Source organism: Protomyctophum parallelum (assembly GCF_964188405.1).
Source record: "Protomyctophum parallelum genome assembly, chromosome: 4".
NCBI lineage: Eukaryota > Metazoa > Chordata > Actinopteri > Myctophiformes > Myctophidae > Protomyctophum > Protomyctophum parallelum.
The window spans coordinates 20227625-20250435 of record NC_139700.1 but is presented as its reverse complement, the minus strand read 5'-3'; the positions used below and the strand labels follow the sequence as shown (position 1 = coordinate 20250435).

Sequence of the window (22811 nt, the reverse complement as noted above, 5' to 3'; positions counted from 1 at the left end):
CCCCAAGAACACACAAGGCCGAGGGAGCCTCCTGTTGGTTCAGGCATGACAGAAAGGACAGTGGGCGGATCTTCGGGGGGTTCCCTGGGCGAGCTGGTCGCTGGGGTGTGGTCAGCACTGGTTTGCTGCACCTGGCCAGCAGGTCACTGCGTTCCCTGTTGGCCGGGTGTGGCCAATGCTATAGCTGGTTTCACCTCAGTGATGGCTGTGCCCGGGGCGCCCCTCCACAGATTTGTCTATAGCTGGGTGCATGGAGGAGAGGGGCAGTGACTAAATCACTGCTGACCCGCCAACTGGAGAGTGTAGTTGTTGAGGGTTGAAACACTCTAAGACATTTGGAGACCACCTGATGACCTCTCTTCCAGGCCAAGGCTTCATCCATTAGAAATGGATTATAATCACATCGTTGATGTATTTACAAACTGTAACCTTCAGGGCTGGAATGTAGAGTAGGCCTAGTTGTAGCTGTAGCTGTTCTAGCTGGTTCTGATGGTGCTGAGCCCCTACTAGCCTGCTCTAAGGGTCAAGTGTTCCGAACCCAATTGCTGTCTACTATGCTAAAGTGACACAGATACATTCCCGGTCTTAATGGGTTAAATGGGGGGAAACTTCGACCGAGAGAAACGTTTATCTCTTTTAGCAAGTGTTGCTTTTTGTAGAGATGTGAATTGTGTGCGTGTGTGTTGTGTTTTAATCATTTGAATGTTAATTAAAACATTTTGAATTACAGAATGTTGTCTTTGATTCTGTTCAGACTTACTTTCAAGTGTTTAGAAAGAAAATGTGGTTAATGACCAATTCCCATGATTATGTTACTAGTCTGACATTAGTTTTGGAATGTGTGGTTGTCAAGCTAGCTGTCAGTGTTCTAACTGTTAAAACAAGTGTTTTTATGGTAGTTTTAAAGTGAAAAGAATAAGTGGTTCACTTTACCCCATTGATTTTGCTGGTCTGTCTCACTTTACCCCAGCCCTGGGGTAAAGTGAGACACCTGACCACTTTTTTTAAAACAATCATATTTTCACTGCCCTTTGTCTTGGATTCATTCTAATCATTTCCATTTTTAGGAAACATCCCAAATGAATGGGAAATATGTAAATTTGACTGATATATCATTTTAGCTCGCCTACAGGGGAGCAAATGTAAAAAGTGTCTCACATTACCCCCGTCTCCCCTATGCAGTTTAATGTGTCGATGTACTCTGTGTAGCCCCCTCTGGTAGATAGATACGTCACAAGGCGTTCTTTATGTTGTACAGACATTTATTTAGCGTATGCTAAATGCCGTGAGAACTGAATAAAAAACATAAGACAATATACATTCAGTACAATATTCTCATAGAGAACAATAATGAAGAACAACACAGGTTACAATAAAACAAACAAATGTAACAAATAATACCTCATTGGCCGCATCCACTTTGGGGGGAAATAAACGGGGAAATCTTCTCAGTATCAGTGTATTGATTCTAACTGATATCAAAGGGCTGGAAACACAGCAGATCTAAATGTGGCAGCAGCAATGCATTTTAGCTGTTATGTTGCACGCTGAAGCTCTGTCTCAGAAAGAACTGGCTCTGCCCTGCTCTGCTAATTAACACTGATCGAAACCACCCTTGCTCAATCAGCAGATCAGGCTTCAACTGCTCAGAGGTTAAAGTGACTTTAGTCCATCAATCAACATAAATCTCACCTCAATATACATTGAAATAAAGTAGAAACACATATAAACATGAAATTGACATTAAACAAAAAACATTATGAACTTCTTAACTTATGTAGTTATTTATAAATGAACTTTTAATTCTGAAGGCAGCTTTAAATCTTGATGACAGCTACACTCTGAAATTAAAGCATAGAACAAATAAATTATAGTTTTTTTTTTTTAATATACAGTAATTCTTGTTTTATTTATCTGTCCATAAGACCTTCTAGTCTTCAGTAGTTCACTGGCGATGATTCATGGCCTAGGCAAGCCTCTTTTCTCTCATTTAAAAAATGTAGCAACTATAGAGCGGTGCCCATGTTGTGATGTCAGAACAGGCCAGATCCATAATTATGGAGACATAGGGGTGATCAAGTCCAGATCCCGGGATGAGTCTGATGCAACTTGGGAACTTAATGATATACGTTGTCATAGCACCCGTTTTAACTGTCAGCCGGTGTCCCACATGGAGATCTGTGTATGTGCCTGTGTGAAGACTGCAAACTGAAAAGTGTACTTAGATAGATACAGAGATAGATAGCCATCTTATACTGCCACTCAACGGGTCAAAACATATGCAGCTCAAAGTCTTCTCACTTTCACTTGCTTACTTTGAACAGAGTTGAACTTTCATTTAAACTGTTGTCCTGTCATGTGAGCCACCTACTGAGACACACACTGTTGTTGACTCTCAGAAATGGGTGTTCTGATTCTATTGTGGCTTCCTGTTAATTTCCTAGTGTTCAACTGCCTTTCGAGGTTTTAATCCTGTAAAACCCGGATTAATTTCTACTTGCAAAAAAAACGGTTTCAACCTTACTATTACTTTTTACTACTAGGACTTATCGGAGGAAATTATGTTAAAAATAAAATATGCAAATTATCATTATAATTATTAAAATAATAATAAATTAATAATTTACATTTGGGGGATATCTTTCACAATAATGAATAAAACATGTTCTAGACATTCTAATGATCACAACAAATAAACAAACATTTATTAGTTATTTTACTTACTTTTAAGCAAAGACCAATTAAGGGTTCGAATGGTCTTCCTTTCTCATTAGCTGTCATATTGTCATTTCTTGTGAAAAGATCAGTACAAAAAAAATGCTGTATATTTTGATGGCAGGGGATCATTAGTTTGTTTATGTTCAAATTTGTATTGCAAATTTGGCCTCTGCGATTGATGCCTAAGGAATTTCATAGTTTGGTTTAAGATAATTAAATTGTATGATCTGCTTCAAGAAAATGTCATCCATAAAATGTGTTATGTGATAGTGGAATATGTTTGAAGATGGCTGATGCAATTATAGCTATCTATTAGCTGTCTATTGATATAGTAAGCGCTAGCTGATATGAATGTTATCTTACTGTATAGCGGTCTGAGTCTGTGACGACATGTTACAGTTCTTCCTCATTTAAGTCAAACGAGTGAGCCAACTGCATTAAAGCTAGCTTCCTGAATGGACACTAGTTTGTTTCACTTGTATGAACTGCCAGCCGGCCAGACGTGTTTCATAGAGGGAATTATCATCAAGTGGACTCTCAAGGAGGGACCTTTATTTTACATACTCCTAAAATGGCATTACTGTTCAAAGATGCCTTTTGGGTAAGTTATTGTAGAGGTAGTACTAGTAATTCATAAATAATTACTGTGGTCACAGTGAGAGCTGGCACTGGCATGTTTGTCATTAAAACTATTTGCATTAAGTTGAGTGTAATTTAAAATGGGAGAGTCTGTATGTGCTCCTACAGTAGTTCAATGCAGTTTGTAGTAGCCAGCTGTTGCATACCTATTAGTCGACTGGTTTTCATTTGCTTTAAATAAATTGTTGAAATGGTTGGGCAGGAAGAATTGCAACTATGACTAAACAGTAAACATGTCCTGTTGATATTTATTTTTGGAATCCTTATATGTGCTTTTATAGAGGTCAGGACTTCTAAGATAAACATGTATTTCTTTGTGTAGCTATCACCTATCATAAACAACAATGGCAGAGATGTGGTACACCTCATATGTGGTATGGGTGTGGTACACCCATAATATTCTGCTTCCTGTAAATGGACCATTATAACTGTGTTGGTCTTTGATCTTTAGGCTGTAGGCTGTGGTGCCTTGGCAGAACACTCATCTTTGTGGATTAGTGTTCTGATTAAGCTGCTTTGTGGCAGCACTCACAGCTTCTGGGTTGATTTGCATGGGAGGGCCCACACAATCTTTTAACCTTTGCAAATTAAGTCAGAGTATGTACATTTTCGTTTATCTTTAATAACGTCTCAAATTATTCATTATTACTTCCAGTGTGTAGGTTTACACAAATGTTGCATCAATCTAAAGTATTTCATGAGGTTGTACTGGGTTTTTCAAAATGGGTGGAGAGTTTTGTAATCCAGAGTAATTTGAAGTTGTGTAAGAGATATTCATCCAGAAAGTTCCTAACACAATTTACCCTCACTGTCACTACATAAAGTGGTGGTGTGAAAGAAAAACCTGTAGCATAAATAAATAAAACATTCAAAACATTAACTAAATACAGGACTAGACCTACTTAATCAATTGTTATATTTAAATGGTAAAGTAAAGTTTGACATTGAATTCATAGGCATCATACTGTATGGTGCTTTCTAATGGGGAATATGACTGCATTTTATAGTACTTTGTGCTTCTAGGGAGTGGACTTCATCAGCAATTGCGGGTACGACACTCTAGTTCAGAGACTTTCTGATGGCCGACGTACAGGCAAAGACATAGAGGATCTCTTAAAAATGAGGTGTGGGCCTGAGTTAATGGAAACATTTGAATATTCATAAATATGTTGTGGGTTTTAAGGTTTATTTGGTTTACTTGTATATGGTTTGCTTCATGTGCTGTAGGGCATCAGCAGAGGAGAGATATGGAAAGGAACTGGTCACAATAGCACGCAAGGCTGGCGGTATATATGAAATCAGGTAAGTGTCTTTATCGTATGAACATGTCATACGATATATCTCCTATAAATATCTAAGAGTGCACATGGATTGTGATATAAACTGGCACTCCCATGTGTGCAAAAGTACACCAACGCCTTCATTTTCTCCGTAGGCTCAGACTTTTTGGTGTAAGTAGAAACATAATGCTGATCTTCTATAGAGCTAGTATAGTCAATTCTAAGGTATGGTATCACCAGTTGGTTTGGAAACCTAACTGTAAAATACAAATCTGAGATCCTTAGATTAGCCAAAATGGCAGGGAAGATCATGGGTATGTCTACACCTCCGATCACCCCCCAGGTCATCTTTGAGCAGGCCACCATTGGACAGGTTAAGAAAATTGTGTCTGACCCCTCCCATGTACTATACCCTGAGTATCGGCTAATGCCATCAGGTACGAGGTCCATGCGTGCAAATATAATAGTTACAAGCATTCCTTTGTCCCTCTGTCAATCACACTCCTTAACAGAGTCCTTGCAGAGGGCGGACAGGGTAGGGGTCGAAGGTTATGAGGTGATCGTTCTTCCTCTTTTGCACTAGGTGGTTTTTTAATGTTGTCACTGTGTGCCTTTGTTGTCTTGTATTGTATTGTATCTGTATGCATATGCGTATGCGTATGCTGCAGGGCGGGTCCTTGGGGCCCAAGACAAATTTCTCCCTTGGGAGACAAAATAAAGAAACCTTGAACCTGCTGAACATAACATGATGAACTTGTGCAGTCTAGATGTTTTATTCAGACGTCTGTCTAGATGTATGACGACCACTTACATTATGCAGAATATAGTGTTATATTGAAGTTTAGTAATAAATAAATAAATACAACATATCCTGGTCATGTTTTTGCAGCACTTTGAGAACATCTATAGATGAACTGAAATCACGTGAGTATATGATATTACAGGCCTTTTTATTTAAAAAAAAAGTCTTCATACAGTAAGTCCAACATCTGATGGTTGCTAGTATTGTTTTTCTCAGTTCTCCATAATTTACATACTGAATGTGTCAGATAAGCAAATGGTGGTGTGTGCTTTGTTGTGTAGAAATTGAGAACATGGGGAACCTGCACATCCAGCTCTCTGGGACACTCAAGGAGGAAGTGAGGAGAACGGAGCAGTTTAGAGAGAGGCAGAAAGAGCAGAGAAAAAAGGTGAGAATGCAGAAGGAAATGACAGGACAGATGTGACTCAGATCTTTAATCTGTATTTACAGTTTTAAAGGAGAATGTGGGACATATTTTCTTTTCAGTGTTCATTAACCATAAACAGACTCTACACAGGCCCATGTAGCTGTTTTAATGATGTACTTTAACATTAACTTTTTACTTTCTCTCTAAGTTTGAAGTTATGATGGAGAAAGTCCAGAAGACAAAGGTCTCCCTGTATAAGAAAACAATGGAGGTGGGTATGTCACAGTATCTGCTGCATTATTAGATCGTAGTATGATTACAGGCACAAGATAATGGCACAATGGACAACCAGCCCCTGTGTCTTTTTGTTTTATCCTTTTAGCATGACCTTTGAGTGTACTACATGTAGTTATTACCGGTAATAAGCATACTAATAAAGTATTCAATCAATCAAAATAAAAAACACGCTTTTCACAAATAGCGTCATTTCAATTTCTGTGAGAGACCCAATGAATGTGTTATGGCAGTGGTGAGCTGTTTCTTATGCATATGCATGACATGTCACAAATGTGTCACCTTAACAATATTGCATATGCCTGTAAATAATATTGCACACATATGCCACACTTTGCGCAGGCTTTTGGAAAGGCTATGCATTATACAGAGGTGAACCTATTTTCTTATGTCTGTAATCGTTTAAAAAGTCCATTACATGCCCCTGCCAATAAAGTGGATCTTTTTGTTGTAACAAAGTAATTCAGGCATCATTATGCAGAAACATGCACAATGCTCTAGTAAAGCCATTAGGTTACTAGTAAGAGGAACATGACTTCATAAGCTTTAGTAATGTGAAACCATGACAAGTGACAAGCAACACTTTATTTTTATGTCTACCAACAGGTAGACAAGTAATATGAAATCTTTAGCACTTCCATACTACATTTGTCTGTTATGTTTATTGGCTCCTTCTGCATGTTGTAAATGTTTAAAACCACACCTGATGCATGCACTTTTTGGGAGAAAATGTATACTGTCTCTGTCTCTCCGCTTGTCTCTCTGAACTGCCCTGTGTGAGCAGTGATAAATAAACCAACAAACTTGATTCTTGAGTCCTGGTGTTGCCTCACTCAGTACAGTATGTTTAATTCCCCTCCCAGTCCAAAAGATCCTACGAACAACGTTGCAGAGAGGCTGATGAGGCCGAACAGGCTGCTGAAAAGATGAGCGGTGCGGCCACAGCCACCCCCAAACAGACTGAGAAGGTAAATCCTTACATCATTATACCTAAGAGTCTGCCTTTTAATGAGATTTAACATATATTGGCAAGTCAAGGTTCAAGTTTATTTAGTGTTGAACAAACAGTTCACATAGCATATACCAAAGTACAAAGGTGCACATAACCATTAAAGTGCTATGCGATAGGTCCATACTCCATCTTCAAAGAGGAACATATTTGATTTACAGTACCGTATGTGAACTGGTTCAGAATGTAATTGTAAAGACAACAAAATAGGAGAAGTGCTGCTATAAATCTTGTATCATTTAACATATTTGTACGTAACCACATTCAACCTGGCGTTTATATTTGAGGGCATGTCATTATAGATGAAAATTTGCAGATCTACAAGCTCACAGCTAATTGTAATGCAAGGCGTTGTAATCTACTTGTTCTAGAACAATGTGTATAGGCCTTGTGGTTATGCTAGCCAGCTCACACATGGAGAGTTATTGTGTTATTTATTACTGCAGTAATCACATTATTTATTTCATTCACAGTTTCACAGCAAATCTAAACAGTGCCGTGAGGCAGCAGGGGAAGCTGGTAAGAATCAGTAATGCATAATACATTCAACACTCAACAGTCAAGGATTTTCCCATATATAGCCAAAGCCAGAGGATTAACTAAAATGATCTTTGCCATGGTGGACATGATCACTTCGTTTTCTATATAGACTATTCCTGAAATAGGTTGTGAACAAACAGAATTTCAGCTCACATACTAGTTTGCTCAAAGTCAATGCACTATGATAGACAATACAAATTATTTGGAAATGTGTGTGAGTAGGGCTGTTGCCGTCCTATGGATAATTTTCTTAGACATTATTTTATCGATTGAAAATCGATGCAAATCATTAAGATCAGCTTGTTGTTTGCTATTGCTACTTAAAACATATATAAATGTTTTGAATGAAAATACTTTCCACAAGATTGATTATTTTTAAGTAGATTACTGATATTTTTACAATTGATTAAATGGAGCAAACAATGTTACAACTGTAAAATGCTCTTATGAACCTTAGAATGAAGAATAATCAGAACACTAATCGTTTTTTTTTTTACATATAGAGAACCAATATGTGTCAAATGTCGAACAGCTCGACAAGATTCGTCAAGAATGGGAATCTACGCACACAAGCACATGTGATGTAAAGTTGAACGTGAACATTTTTATTTCAATTCTTTCCTTTAAGTGCCGTGATTTTTTCCCACCCTAAACATGATCATCAGGTTATTATTATTAAATAAGGAGGAAGTACAGTATTTATTAAAATTTCATTTTTATGTGGACACGCCCACCAGTTCATTAAGTATGCCTGGTTTGCCTGGTGGGTGGTGATGGGTGGTGATCCACCTGAACTCAAGCCGCACCCACAGCTGTTGTTGTATGATAAAGGGAAAGGGGATAGGGGAGGGGATGATATTGTGATGTCACTATATCACTGTTTTTTCATTGGCACGGTTTCAGCCTCCAGAAATAAACCATAAATACAAACGGAAGACATCATTGCACATAACAACCACAACAAGGGGTCTAATGAAGTACTGTCACCTCATAAACACAAACAGGAAAAATACAAAAATCACCTCACTCCATCCATTAAAGCGGCACTAGTATAACCTTTTTAAATGAATAAAATGAAAATTTGTCCAGAGTATGTCAACAATACAATATAACTTCTACAATTGGGTTGGTTGTATTTTGTCTCCCTGCTCTTCTATTGAGACATTTAGAATATGTCATAGGTCATCATGTCTCAAGGCTTATTCATACTCCAGTTTTAGGTGAAGAGCTGACCACTGAAAACTACAACATGATGTCCCACCGCGGTGGTAAGCGACTCACCGCTCTTCCAAACACACCGATCTCTCTTGTTTTTATTAACAACCGTTTCGGTGGTCACCTCTTCACCTAAAACTGGAGTATGAATAGTCCTTCACCTACACACAGGATCTGACACAAATATTGCAACTGATGGTCAAGATTAAATGTATCCACTGAGCAAGCAGGCAGGCACGATGATCTCAAATGTAAAAATGTCATCATTTGTGCAGGAAACACAGTTCAAATCTGGGGTAGAAGAGGAAAGTTCCATAGTGCAGCTTTAAACTAAGCACGTATTTAAAATGTTCTTCTTTCTGTACCATAATACTTACACATACTCGCAATTTATATTTTCATTATACTGAAATACTATGTTGTGTTTAAACAGCCATATAACTAGAGCTGGGACTCGATGTTTAATCGCATATCAATATTTCACCAATTTAAAAAACGGTTTACTCGCATACCAATTTTTTTAAATTAAATTTCCCTCACTGTGCAAAGTAAATCGATCCATTGCGTGCCTTGGCGTTTGTTGTGTGTTGGTTGGTGCTGACCCGCTGACCGGTATGATCGGTACGCCTGAAACTCGATCGTCCAGTGATGCTGCAAAGACTAATAATTGCAAAATGCATGCTTTTTTAAATTGCAAATCAATCAGTTAAAGTCCCAGCCCTAATTGAAACCACTATTCTGCACATAATAATCTTAAATTATGTATCCCACCGTGTTGACATACAATTTGGTTTTTGTAGGCATTTCAGCAACAAGAAGATGACCGCATCAACATTCTCAGGAATGCCCTATGGGTGCACTGTAACCATTTCTCTATGCAATGTGTCACAGATGATGAGGTGGGCTTCCAGTTGTTCTTATACAGTACGTTACACACCCCAACCCCATGTCCAATGTGTAACAGACTCTGAATCGACCACAACATGCTTTTTTCAGTGTTTCGAGGAAGTGAGGCGAATGCTGGAAAAGTGTGACATCATTGCAGACAACAACTGCTTTGTTGAGATCAAAAGCACAGGTTCAGCTCCACCAGGTAGGCAGACTGGCGCCCTGCGGCCTTCCTTGTTTGGGATTTGAATACAATTGCTGGTTTGGACATACAGTATTAACTCTCATCTACTGCTAAAACAGAGAGTTTGGTTGCTTTCGTAAAAAAAGAAAGAAATGCTGTTTCACAATGAAACAGGCTGTTTTGTTGACAGAGCTTCAGACCTGGAGACTGTTTTAAATAACAATTGTTCCAATGAAAAAGATTCACATAAATAACACAATTCTGATGGTCCTTCCTTAGCTCCAATTGTGTTCCAAGATTACTATAAGAGGGAAACCACAGATGACAGTAATGGCAGTGCTAGATTTGTTGGAGGAGTCATGAAAAGGTTAAATTTTCTTTTTGTGGCATATTTCTGTTTTATGTGTAATCTTTCTCTCGTGTCACAATTGACCTGTTTTAGTATTTCATATTAATATCATTTTCATGTTTTCTAGGTTTACAAATCTTCTAGGGAACCATTTGAGTGTCACCAAAACAGAGCAACCGCCAAAGCCTAATGGTATAGTACCAGATTGTACATTTTCCTCTCATATTGTTATTCTTTGTCTGTCTTATTTTCACCACCAGATGGCACACAAGTCCAACTAATGGCAGTTGCTGCCAGAAGGCAGCAAATATTTGACATTAAGCAGCTGTTCAATCATAATAGTATCAATGCTGTAAACTGCCAGTGGCTTGGCATTATAAGAAAATCAATTATAATTAGATGTCTGTCTTTCTGTGACATTATTCAGCCGAGACATCAGATGGAGTATATGCCTCCATCCCCGGATTTTCAGCAGCCTGTTCACAGAGCCAGAAGGAGTACACAGCTATGTATGACTACAATGCCCAGGTCAGAAATTATACTTTTTATTCTACTTTTGCACACACAAAAAAGGACTGACAAAAAAGATTTTCCATTTACTGACTTACAGTATTTTATTTTGTCTATGTATGCCTAGTTTATAGCAACCATTCAGGACAATTACTGTACATAAATATCTCATTGAATTACAAAATATCAGTAAATATTATGATTTGACTCATTATTTTTCTTTATTAGGGTGATGATGAACTTTCTCTATCTTCTGGGGACATTGTGGTGGTCATTGAGCAGGGTGTGGATGGATGGTGGACGGTAGAAGGGAATGGCCTGTCTGGACTGGTGCCAGGCTCTTACCTCGCCCAAGAATGACCTTATCGGACTCATTTTGAAACCCCTACACAACCACACTCGTCCACATTTGCTTTTGGTTTTATCATTCTATGTAGAATATTGCACCCTGCTGCATTACCTTGAGTTGAAAGAGCAGTTGATTATTTATTGCTAGTGTTGAAAATGTATTTATTTTTGTTAAATGTTGCCACTGATCGTTTGGTCATACCAAATAGAGGCGGGGAATTACTACTACAAGGGTCATACATGGTCAGTTAAGTAGTTATTCATACTGTACAGTGTATTCTTGACAGTATGAGTTATAACAGTAGTTCATATTCTAATCAGTAGTTCATATTCTGCCTCTAGAAAATAGAAACATCAATATTCACAATTGACCTTGCATTTCATTCTGAAAGTCAAATCCTTTAATAAATGTTCTTCTTTGACGTTTAAGCAAGGCACTGGTATGAATCAACTGATGTCAAAGTGAGCACGTGAAAAAACACTGCTATATGATATGTATTGCCATTCATTTGGATTTCCATTCTTATCCTCTCTACATTGCCTTATGTGATAACAATGCATAGAAATTTCCAAATATAATACCATGCAGAGTAGAACCTGAACACTCATGTGTGCACATAACGTTGAAATATACAACAGAGGATTAGGATCAAGACATCTGACTCATTGTGTGAATCCCTCAAACCCCACCCTCATGGGAAAGACCTGAACTTTAACCCTTTTTTACAGGGACCTATAAGCCCACTTGTTCCAATAACAAAGGCCCACAACTAACAGACATTTGCTTTGTGTGTAGAGCAGTGATTCTCAAAGTGCAGTCCGGGGACCCCCAGGTGTCCTTGAGGGGATTCAAGGGGGTCCCCAAAAGAATGAGCATATAACCAGTTTAACCTAATACTATACAAAAATAGCCAATCATTCTAAACAAAACGCCTGCCGTACACATCTCTTTATGGGGTTCCTGGCGTGAAATATTTTCAGATGAGGGTCCACAGCCACATTCACATCAATTTGGGGGTCCTTGACACTTATTTTTATTTTTATAGAAGCACTGGTGTAGAGACTACAACTTGAATGTTCATTAAACTATGCTCCGTTGTGTATACCAGCACTTTAATGAAGTAAAGCACAAGTACACATGTGAGTCTGAGTAGCATGTTTTATTAATTTTTCCTTCAAATTTCCCTACAGTTCATTTACATTCTTGAGTCTATGGCGACATATGGTCAAACCTCTAAAACTACATTCAGTAGGCTGCTGAAACAATAAACAAACAAAACCTCTACAGCATTTTAGATTGCATGTCAAATTTTGGTCTGAAAGATCTGATGAGTAAATTAATGTTATTTCAAAGTACCAGGCCCAAATGACCTGGCCTCATGTCACCTATTTTGCTGTTTACAGTAACAGAACACGTACTGCTTGTGAAGAGTTGGTTACACTCAAACCAGTAGTAATAGCAGTCATTCAGATACAGGGGAGACTACACATGGGGAAGGTCTTTCACTCAAGTACTACACTATATTTAAATATTTATAAAATACTGCAAAACCATACACACAGACATAGTGCAAACTGACATATGAGGAAAGTACCCAGTCCACATATTCTATACAGTATAAGGTCCAGCGACCACATTCTAACTTACCTCAAACAAAGGGTAAAACTTAGGTACAGTAGTCACAGCAGCAGATTACATGTAAAATCTCATTCCCCATTGACCAAATAATTTGGCCAATAGCTTTTTGAAAAACAAAAGGTAAAAGGAGAAAAAAGATGTTAGTGTATGTAAAATAGTTTGTCTTCATGTTCTCGGTCAAAACCGGTTTAAGTCACTCTTAGTGCACGTCTGTGAACGTGTTTTTGTTAGGAACCTTTATGCGTAGGTTCCCCCAGTGATGAGTAGTTCGTAGGCGGGGTCTCGGCTCCACCTGCAGAGCACCACACATGCACACAGCATCCCCAGCATCTGAGAGACAGGGAATATCAAGTTGTAAGGCAGCTGAAGATTAAGCCAATGTATACACTTCTGCATAACATTTTTCTCAAAACGCCATGTAGATTGGAATCGTGGCATCTTAACACAAACATCCTAGGTTCCATTGGACTATTGTACACAGACCTATAATGCCCCCCTGCCAAACAACCTATACTTACATGGACTGATACAGTATTGTCATGGCAATGCAGCACTAGGGCTTTATAAACACATTTTTTACTAGTATTTTAAGCCACTTTGCCAAATGTAAAACTTAACACCATTAGCTTATTTTTATTCAACTAAACAACACTGAGCCAATAACTAGTCGATCAGCCAGTTTCCAATCTACCAAAAACATTAAATCACACAAGAGTCAATAAGAGCTGAGAAAAGGGGGAAAACTCGGCTAACAGGGAAGTCTTTGGGACAAAAACATCTACAGCTAAGAGCTAATACTGCAAATGAGCCAACTTACATGCTGTTACATGCCGTAATACATGCACAGATGAGCCCCTTATTACACCTAATGAAACAAACCTAAACATAAATAATTATTGCGACTGTAGGTCGCATGTACTATGAAAACCTGTATTTCTGTGCGTCACACCACGCCTCCATATATGGTCACGTCTCGTGACATCATACCTCCATATATGGTCACTCACGACTCATGACATCACATCACACCTCCATATATGAAGTTCACGACACCGACTTCAACTAACCCTTGATAGTACAGCAGATAATAGGAACGATCTTTCACTCGGTGATACAAGCGTGAAATTTGGCATGACATGCCTCTGGGTCACCTCTAACTTTTTTAACCGAGCCAACGAAAATTCCAAAATGGCAGTCATTTTTCAAGATGGCCGCCAAATAAAAAAGGCCTTTTGTGGCGGTTCTGGACAACCGTGGGTGCGGCCGACTCGAGACCGGGCACTGCACTCCCTGTGGGTGTGTGGAACGTGTGTGTCGAATTTGAAGTCGGTGTGGCGAACGGTTCTCGGGTTACGTGGATTACAGATGTACACACACACAAAAATCGTGAAATATAGAAGATCATTGGAACGGTTGTTCGCTTGGTGATACAAGCGTGAAATTTGGCATGAACATGCCTCTGGGTCACCTCTAACTTTTTTAACCGATCCAGCGAAAAATCCAATATGGCGGTCATTTTTCAAGATGGCCGCCAAATAAAAAAGGCCTTTTGTGGCGGTTCTGGACAACCGTGGGTGCGGCCGACTTGAGACCGGGCACTGCACTCCCTGTGGGTGTTTGGAACGGGTGTGTCAAATTTGAAATCGGTGGGGCGAACGGTTCTCGGGTTACGTGGATTACAGATGTACACACGCACACAAGATTTGTGCAATATAGCTGATCATTGGAACGGTTGTACATTTGGTGATACAAGCGTGACATTTGCCATGAACCTTCCTTTGGGTCACCTCTTTAACTTTTTTAACCGAGCCATCCAAAAATACAATATGGCGGTGCTATCTCAAGATGGCCGCCACATCTAAATGTTAGCCTATGTCTACATTTCTTACAAATTTTAGGAAGAATTTCACTATTATAGACCAGATGATGCTACAGCTGCTTCATCAAGACAGCCTGTCCAGCCAGCGTCCTTCAGTAGCGTCCCCATTGACTTTAGAGCTGCCATCTCAATGTGCAATCCCCCGAACATAACCACAAATTTGTCTTCTCCGAATTGGCCCACAACCATTGATGACGATGATCTCCAAATGCTGGAGAAATTTGTTGTCATACTGTATGATCGATCCAGTGCAGCCACATCTGTCAATGATGCACGACTGCATATGTTTGCCCGCAAGCAGAGGCCATATAATGCCATTCCACCAACAAGGGCTGCCCTGAAGGAACACGTTAAATGTGCAGCCTACCAAGCAGGAGCTGTCTGGGGACAAGCAACTATCACTCAGCCAGATATTCCAAGTCCTGCAGAATGGGGATGGAAACTGGAAGGACAAAGGTGGTTGGTGAATTGGTCATCACTTCCACCAATTGCTGCCAGCTGCCAGGAATTAACAAAATGCTCCTGCAAACAAAGCTGTACTGGCAGGTGCAAATGTTTCCGTTCATCTCTTTCTTGTACAGCATTGTGCAGCTGTGAATGTGAATAATACATTACACAAAGTCTAGCCACTTCAGTATGAAAACTAAAAAAAAATATATATATATATATATATATAAAGAATAATAATAAAAAAAAAAAAAAAAATCTATCCATCTATCTATCTATAATGGTGAAATTTTTCCTAAAATTTGTAAGAAATGTAGACATAGGCTAACATTTAGATGTGGCGGCCATCTTGAAATAGCACCGCCATATTGGATTCTTGGATGGTTCGGTTAAAAAAGTTAAAGAGGTGACCCAGAGGCATGTTCATGCCAAATTTCACGCTTGTATCACCAAGCGAACAACCGTTCCAATGATCTTCTATATTTCACGATTTTTGTGTGCGTGTGTACATCTGTAATCCACGTAACCCAAGAACCGTTCGCCCCACAGACTTCAAATTCGACACACGTTCCACACACCCACAGGGAGTGCAGTGCCCGTCTCGAGTCGGCCGCACCCACGGTTGTCCAGAACCACCACAAAAGGCCTTTTTTATTTGGCGGCCATCTTGAAAAATGACCGCCATTTTGGAATTCGTTGGCTCGGTTAAAAAAGTTAAAGAGGTGACCCAGAGGCATGTTCATGCCAAATTTCACGCTTGTATCACCGAGTGAAAGGTTCTCTCACAATATGGCTGTTAGCCGCTGTACTATGATAACCATACATGGGGAAGACTGGATCATCACCTCGGTCTGCATATATGGAGCCGGCCAGCAACTCTACATCTGACCTCAAACCCTTAGAGCGCCATATATGGAGCTGAACGGTTCTGACATTCCATATGTTGATCCTTTCCCACCCGTCCTTCCTGTTCTGACATTCCATATGTTGATCTGACTGACCCCCCATGCCAACGTAATCGACGCAAGAAGCACCAAGCAACAGAGAATGAGAGAAATGTCTCCCCTCCAGTCCGTCCCTTACGTGATCCGTCCGTCTGGGGGCAAATCCCAATCCCACGCAAGGCAATGACACAACGCAGTCGGAGAAAAGTACCCCTGGCCACCTTTCTACCTATCTATCTATCTAGAGCAAGAAGGATTTTCCTCCTCTGCTCGACCCCTTTCTTGAAAGAGGATGACACTTCCGCCGGCACAAGTTGTAAATCACATCACATTGAAAGTTAAACAGAACATCATGACATCATCGTTCGAAGCACTGCTTTGCAAACTCTGTGATTAACAGGCCTGGACTGGCGTTATGTCCAGTGGGCAGTGGGCTGCCCAATGAATGGGCCACCCCCTTGCTTTAACCCATTCTGACCGGGCACCCATTTTGGTGTCAGCATCATGTTATGCTTTAGCTATTTAAAAATAGCAGATCTACAAGCTCATATCGCGCCACCGAGTGGCGCGATACGAGCTTGTAGGTCTGCTATTTTTGAAAAATCGAAGAGCGACTGACATTTTTAGAATCTGATCTCAGGTCAGAATGGGTTCATCAGGACCAGTGTGTGTCCGGCGGAAACCTCGTATGAATCTGATCTCAGGTCAGAATGGGTTAATATGTTTTTAGGCCAAATGTTAGCCCTGAATTTTTGACAGAGTCCAGCCCTGGTTTTCAGACAAGAACTCTGTGGAATTACAGCAGGGAACAGAGTGTGTACAAGCTCTGATAGTTCTATATAATTTATCGTATCCTATGCTTCCATTTGGCAATTGGATGATTTGAGGCATTTTGTTTCAAAGATGTGTTTAGCAAAAATCCACCTGTTGGTGGCGCTATAACAGGCCAATGTGATAAGGGTGGGATATATTCCTCAGCCTAGTAGGAAAGTCTGTGAAAGATTTCACATAAATTGCACGCTGCGTTCATGATTTGAGGTTTTGTTCAAAATGGGTCAATCCTGCAAACTTTGAAAGCCAATGTTAGCCAATTGGATGGAATATGAAATATCGGACAGATCTGGCTTGAACACATGACTATAGAGATAGTGTGTAACGATTTGCGGGGTTTTTGGACAGAATATTAAGTAGTAATATAAAAAGAATGTTTTTCAAAAGTCGGCCTCCTGGTGGCGCTATAACAGGCCGTTCTGGAAAATTTGGGGCAGAGGTTCATCGTGGCATCCAGGGAGTGTGTGCAAAATTTCACATCGACCGGGTTAACGGTGCCGGAGATTAGCTGTACACAGACGGATGGACACACACATCGACGGACACACACACGGACGGAGTGCAAAACATACTCTCTCCCCATGCCTTCGGCATGGTGGCGACAATAAACATTCAATGGACATTCAATGAGTGCTGGCATTCCTTCTTTTTTTTTCTTTTTTTTTTAAAGATATTTTTTTGCGGCTTACGCCTTTTATTGATTTTTGAAGGGACAGACAGTAGGCTGACAGGAAACGGGAGAGAGATGGGGGGATGACATGCAGTAAAGGCCGTGTCGGGCTCGGGAGTCGAACCCGCGGCACACTGCGACTGGATTACCAGTCAGGTGCCCAGACCGTTACGCCACGGCCTGGGCCGGCATTCCTTCTTTTAACAGGGATTGGCATGAAAATGTTTAACAATTGATAGCTACACTCGGAAAAAGGGAATTAAAGAAACAAAGACAAAAAAAGAACAGGAAAGAAATAGAAACTTTGCAGCTACAATGGCACCGAGGTCAGGATTATATTAAATCAAAATGTATAGATTAATAAGAATGAAACTCATTATGTCTCTAGTATGTCTCAGGAGTGTTCAAAGGAGTTAAATATGTTATTTAATTCAGCAGTTTTTATTAGAAGCTTAGTAGTTATTTTATGTTGGATTGTGTGTGCCTGTAATCGTCACCCGATTCATGACGTCATTTGAGGTTCGGGGGGGCGGGTACCGTCCTAAAGTCGGCTCTTCGGTGCTACTGACGAGCCGAAATCATTTTGGCACTACAGCGCCGAAACAGCGGTAAAATAGGAGTATGAATCGGCCCTAAGAGTTCTTGCTTTACTTTGTGTGACAAACGTATTGAAGGTATTCATTTAAATGCTTGCCGGAGGCACTGAATTTTGGATTCTGTGCTGGGAGATCTTACGCCCAGGTATGGGATGCCATTGTGCAGACTTAAAGGAATTTGCTTAAAGGAAAGCCAATGAGGAGAATGTCACGAACTAAATCACTACTAGCACAGCGACTGAAAATAGACCAGCTTGCTGGTAAAAAAGAAAAGAAAAAGGCTGAGGGACAAAGCATCTTCTCAGACCTTCTGCAGCTGGCTCCCTGTTTTGTATTCAAATGAATGGATTTTAAGGGGTTACAAGTATGAATGAGTGAGATGTAAGGATATGACATTCTTTGACCTCAACTTTTAAATTCCAGTCATGATACATGACAATCCTAATGACATGAATAGACTGCATTTATAGGAAATTGCTTGGGTAACAGCTTGGGTATGACCTAATTAGCGTTCAAATATCCTTGTTTGAAAGTGACGAATTGCCAGCAATATGCAGCAATCCGACTCACGTTAGGACATCTCACCAAGCATTTTTCAAAATTAGAAAAACATAGCTGAGTGTGTACCGGGTAATAATAATAATGAATTGCATTTTTATAGCGCTTTTCCAAGTGCTCAAAGGGCTTTACAATGGTTCGTTCATTCATACAGGCGAACAGTCAACGCCAGCCTCCTCACTTCCCACATTCACACACCAATGGTGGCAAGCTAGCACCGACCGACTCATTGGAGGTAGAAAGGCTGTCTGGGAACCAGACTGTTGGTTCGAACTTCAGCTCTCTACTGTATGAGTCAAGTGTCCCTGAGACACTCATCCTCTAACTCAGAGGTGCCCAAAAGGTAGATCGCGATCTACCAGTAGATCACATAGGCTGTGCAGGTAGATCACATGACATGCCCCTAAAGAATATTTAATTGAAATATAAAGAATAGATAGATATTTTTGGCATCTACCACTTGAATTGAGGTGACTTGATTGATATCAAAAAGGGCCTTTCAGCTCAAACCCACAACGCAATCTTTTGTTTTCAAGAGTGTTGCTGTGCACAAAGGTCGGTAGCATTACAAATGTAATACCTACCGGTATTCCATTTCTCTCCCTCCATTTCCCATTCCATGTACAATGGTCTATAATTATTTAACAACAGCTCTGCTATTCCAAAGCCACCTCATGCATATTTAAACTATTTTCAGCAATGGTTTAATAATTCTTTAGGTGAGTAGATCTTGTTGAGCCTTTGCATTTTGAAAGTAGCTCTCAACCCAGGGAGCAGGCTTATTAATGGCATCAACTCAGTGCTAGTAATAATTACGATTGGTAAATGCAGAGTATTAACTCCACCTGTGTGCATATGCACTGTGGCAATGATACACCAACAACGGATTTTGGTGGTACAAATAAATACATTGGAATGGCCAATCAGAAAATGTTCATGTAATAAGGCTAGTCTGTCTTCTGAACTAAGAGACAGATGGTTTATGTACTATATGACTCAAAAGGCTTAGATCCACAGTGATTCAGCTGAATTGACAGTTGACTGTGTTCAAATAAAAGGCAAGACCAAAGGGCCGGCAAATCTAAATACCTTTTTATCTCAAAGGGCATGGTGGGGGAATAAGACAGTTCATATCCACAAGTCCTAAGTCACTGCTAGATCATGTTAACCGTAAATTCCAATTACCTTTTTGTTCATATGATATGAAACTAGCCAATCAACAAGTATAATTACCTGAATTGCAGCAAATGTTAGTGCAGCCCAGATGACATACATCATGATCTCTTTTAGTTTCTTCACAACTAGAACTTCACATCCCTAAAGATGAAAAATGTATTTTATTCAACAATCAATCAATAATAAAGATACACATGTATGCAGTAACGTTTCTCCCATAAACAAGTCGAATGAGGAGCTTTAGTCCAGAGTGCAGAGTCTATTTCTTTTAAAATTTTGCACATCTGTAATTGCCCTGCACCTGGACATTTCATTTGGAAGTGCATGCAAGGTTTCTAATTAAATGTTTTACCTCCGGGTAGAGGTCTTCAGTATGAGCAAGGGATCCAGTGCAGGCTTCTGTATTACTTTTGCAGCAGCTAATGGGGACGCTGTTGTTTTTAGTTTCATTAAACCAGCGAGTGTACATCCAATCCGAGTAATTGTGGATTCCGCAGCACTGAAGCTGTGGGAGTAACCGTGAAAAGATTACAAGATTAGTTTTCTTGGCAGTAATTTTGTTCCAACAGTACAATTCTATCAAACAAGTTCACAGGGAAAATATAATTTTGTGGCCTAGGTCTTCATTCCACAACATTGGGATCTCACCTGTCTCTGCACATAGTCGATGGCACGGCTTGGGGCATCACTGTTGGTGCCATTGTACTCGTCATACACGTTCCGGATGGAACCGTTAACCTCATCTTCAACCTGCCAACAATCAGGGAGAGTGCTGATATTTTTTACTAAACTGAAACTGTACAGTCAATAGCCCCATGTCCTTATTTATTACAAATAAATACTATCAGATAAAACAGATTGCATTATTTTACAATTGATAGAATGTTCCAAAAAGCAGTTTGCTCCTTGCAGCACATCTGAAAGGTGTTGACTGATTACACAGTGTAATGAGGTCAAACAGAAATTAAAGATTAAATCACTTGAATAATGATGTTTTGATTTGACTGACCTTTGCTCTGTAAATATATCCAAGAACCACCACAGCCACTTCCGTCATGAACACCAGCAGAAGGATGATCACAAACTGTGGATGATATTATATTTAGACAAGAGTATTAGATAAGTTGCACTCAAGGAAGGGATTTATTTGTCAAACTAATCATCAAAGGTGAGATGCAGGGGCTACGTTTTCTGTTCATCTAATTGCAGTTTTGTTTTAGTTGCTGCCCTTGTGTCAGGAGTTGTCCATCGAATTTACATAGAATGACCAATTACAATTGTGATTAGAAATAAATAAAAAGAGTGTGGCATAGTGGCCCAATTATTTCTATTATTATTATTATTAGTAATCCTCATTATAAAAAGCTGAAAAATGTCTCATTATATAATAGTAAAACAAAAACATTTGCAACACTGAATATTCACTGACCGTTGCAAGTCCACAGTAGCTCTCCCGTACTGTAGCACAGCATCCAATAAGTCCAATAATGAACAAGAGGGCTCCGACAGCGATGATGGTCACAGCAGGGATAAAGGTATACACATCCTCAAAGAAGTGGTCATAGTCATCATATGTGATGAACACATAGGCGCCAACATAGCATAAAATACCAGCTGCTGCCTGTGGGTTGAGAAGGCAGCACACTATTGCCATTTGCCAAAACTTCATAGGACTAAGTAAAAAGTGGCATGCACTAGTCTCATTGTACTGACTGCTAACAATAACAAGTGCAGATAAATCTTTATGCATGTTTGTTTTTGTTTATGTGCAAACGGCATTTATTATACACACACACACGTATCTTATTTGTTACCATATTTGCATATTACTAGGACTATTGTAGGCTCGAGGATCGTTGGCTTTTGCCTGAACACTGGCGCATCACAACACTGCGTCATCCAAGCGCCTACACTACACTATGAACATCGAACAAACTACGGTTTTTATTAATAAAAGAAATAAAACTAAACTAAACAAAATGTGCGTGATAAGTCAAAGTCACTCATCGATTGATCATTGATGTAACGCCACATTGTTACGATGTTTGTGAAATGTTAAGTATATAAATCTTGAATGTGATGCTATCCATGCAATGTTTCACATCCAATCTTAACCTGTCTCTGAAGTTTGTTTTTAAACATAATCCCCTTGGCCAGTTCTCACAACTAGGCTACGCATTGACATTAGCTTGCGGCTACTGGCTAGCTATTTCTGTGACGCACGTCCAAGAGTCAAAAGGTAAACGGTCAAACTTACCCAAAATATCAGATTTAGAAAGACCAACACCGTCTTTGACGACGTTATGCCGCACTGCCCCATGTCTGATACTGAGAAGGAATCCGGTATTGCTATGAAAGTTAAAAGGCTTTTCTTCTATGCAGACATATTGTCCTGGCCCACTGACATCCCGATACCCCGACCGACCCCTCTGAATGTTTTCCCGTGGAGGCTGCGCAGCCGCACCGCGGTACTCGGTGGATCAAGTCGCTTTGCAAGGTTGTTGATCCGGTCTCGTTCTACAAGATACGGAAACACGTACATGTATGTGAGTGTGCAAATCATGGTGCAAATGATCGGATACGAAAGGCGGAGATCTAGACCGGATCACACTGGTTAAATGAGAATGAAAAGGCAGCCTCTAGTGAGCTCATCTAGGGCAGCGTCTAGTGAACAGATCTAATGAACAGATTTAAGGCTTCCGGTGGACGATCTCTTCAAAATAAGAGTACCCTCTAGAGTATTGAAAAAAAGTTTAATTTGCACATTAAAACTACAAATTAAGCATTTAAATGATGCTATATGATGCTATAAGACACACATTATGTTTCTGTGTAAAAATAAGTAATTAAATCATTATAATAATAATAATAAAGTTATCTAAATGGATAAATGCTATTCACTGGAGTGCATGGACTTTATAAAGTGGA

At 39.7% G+C, this 22811-nt stretch overlaps 2 protein-coding genes across 6 annotated transcripts; one reads left to right on the top strand and one right to left on the bottom strand.

Moving 5' to 3' along the window:
- Nucleotides 1-2973: 2973 nt before the first annotated feature.
- Nucleotides 2974-12138, top strand: pstpip1a (proline-serine-threonine phosphatase interacting protein 1a). Of its 5 annotated transcripts, none has more exons than XM_083763397.1 (15): nt 2974-3319; nt 4381-4481; nt 4585-4659; nt 5527-5561; nt 5721-5827; nt 6015-6077; nt 6964-7068; nt 7583-7628; nt 8153-8232; nt 9665-9763; nt 9861-9957; nt 10216-10303; nt 10413-10477; nt 10713-10813; nt 11024-12138. In XM_083763397.1, exons 1-15 carry the CDS (start codon nt 3290-3292, stop codon nt 11153-11155), a joined length of 1224 nt encoding a protein of 407 aa, XP_083619523.1. In that variant the 5' UTR covers nt 2974-3289; the 3' UTR covers nt 11156-12138. The 5 variants fall into 5 exon arrangements, with proteins under 5 accessions (XP_083619523.1, XP_083619522.1, XP_083619521.1 ...); XM_083763396.1 differs by having other exon boundaries at nt 8153-8244; XM_083763395.1 differs by lacking the exon at nt 4381-4481.
- A 150-nt stretch (nt 12139-12288) lies between these two features.
- Nucleotides 12289-22322, bottom strand: tspan3a (tetraspanin 3a). Its single transcript, XM_083763399.1, has 7 exons — nt 22141-22322; nt 21313-21504; nt 20893-20967; nt 20532-20633; nt 20236-20388; nt 19941-20024; nt 12289-13112 (listed from the first exon to the last, which is right to left on the bottom strand). The coding sequence occupies exons 1-7, from the start codon at nt 22201-22203 to the stop codon at nt 13020-13022; spliced, it is 762 nt and encodes a 253-aa protein (XP_083619525.1). The 5' UTR covers nt 22204-22322; the 3' UTR covers nt 12289-13019.
- Nucleotides 22323-22811: the final 489 nt, after the last annotated feature.

Bases quoted from the DNA above. Each gene is read 5' to 3' on its own strand.
- pstpip1a (XM_083763394.1), top strand. From the start codon at position 3,174: ATGGACACTAGTTTGTTTCACTTGTATGAACTGCCAGCCGGCCAGACG. The intron at 3,320-4,584 runs GTAAGTTATTGT...CATGTGCTGTAG, and splicing joins TGTTCAAAGATGCCTTTTGG to GGCATCAGCAGAGGAGAGAT. The intron at 10,478-10,712 runs GTATAGTACCAG...GACATTATTCAG, and splicing joins GCAACCGCCAAAGCCTAATG to CCGAGACATCAGATGGAGTA.
- tspan3a (XM_083763399.1), bottom strand. From the start codon at position 22,203: ATGGGGCAGTGCGGCATAACGTCGTCAAAGACGGTGTTGGTCTTTCTA. The intron at 20,634-20,892 runs GTCAGTCAAATC...GATTGTTGGCAG, and splicing joins GATATATTTACAGAGCAAAG to GTTGAAGATGAGGTTAACGG. The intron at 20,025-20,235 runs GTAAAACATTTA...TTTCATCTTTAG, and splicing joins CTGAAGACCTCTACCCGGAG to GGATGTGAAGTTCTAGTTGT.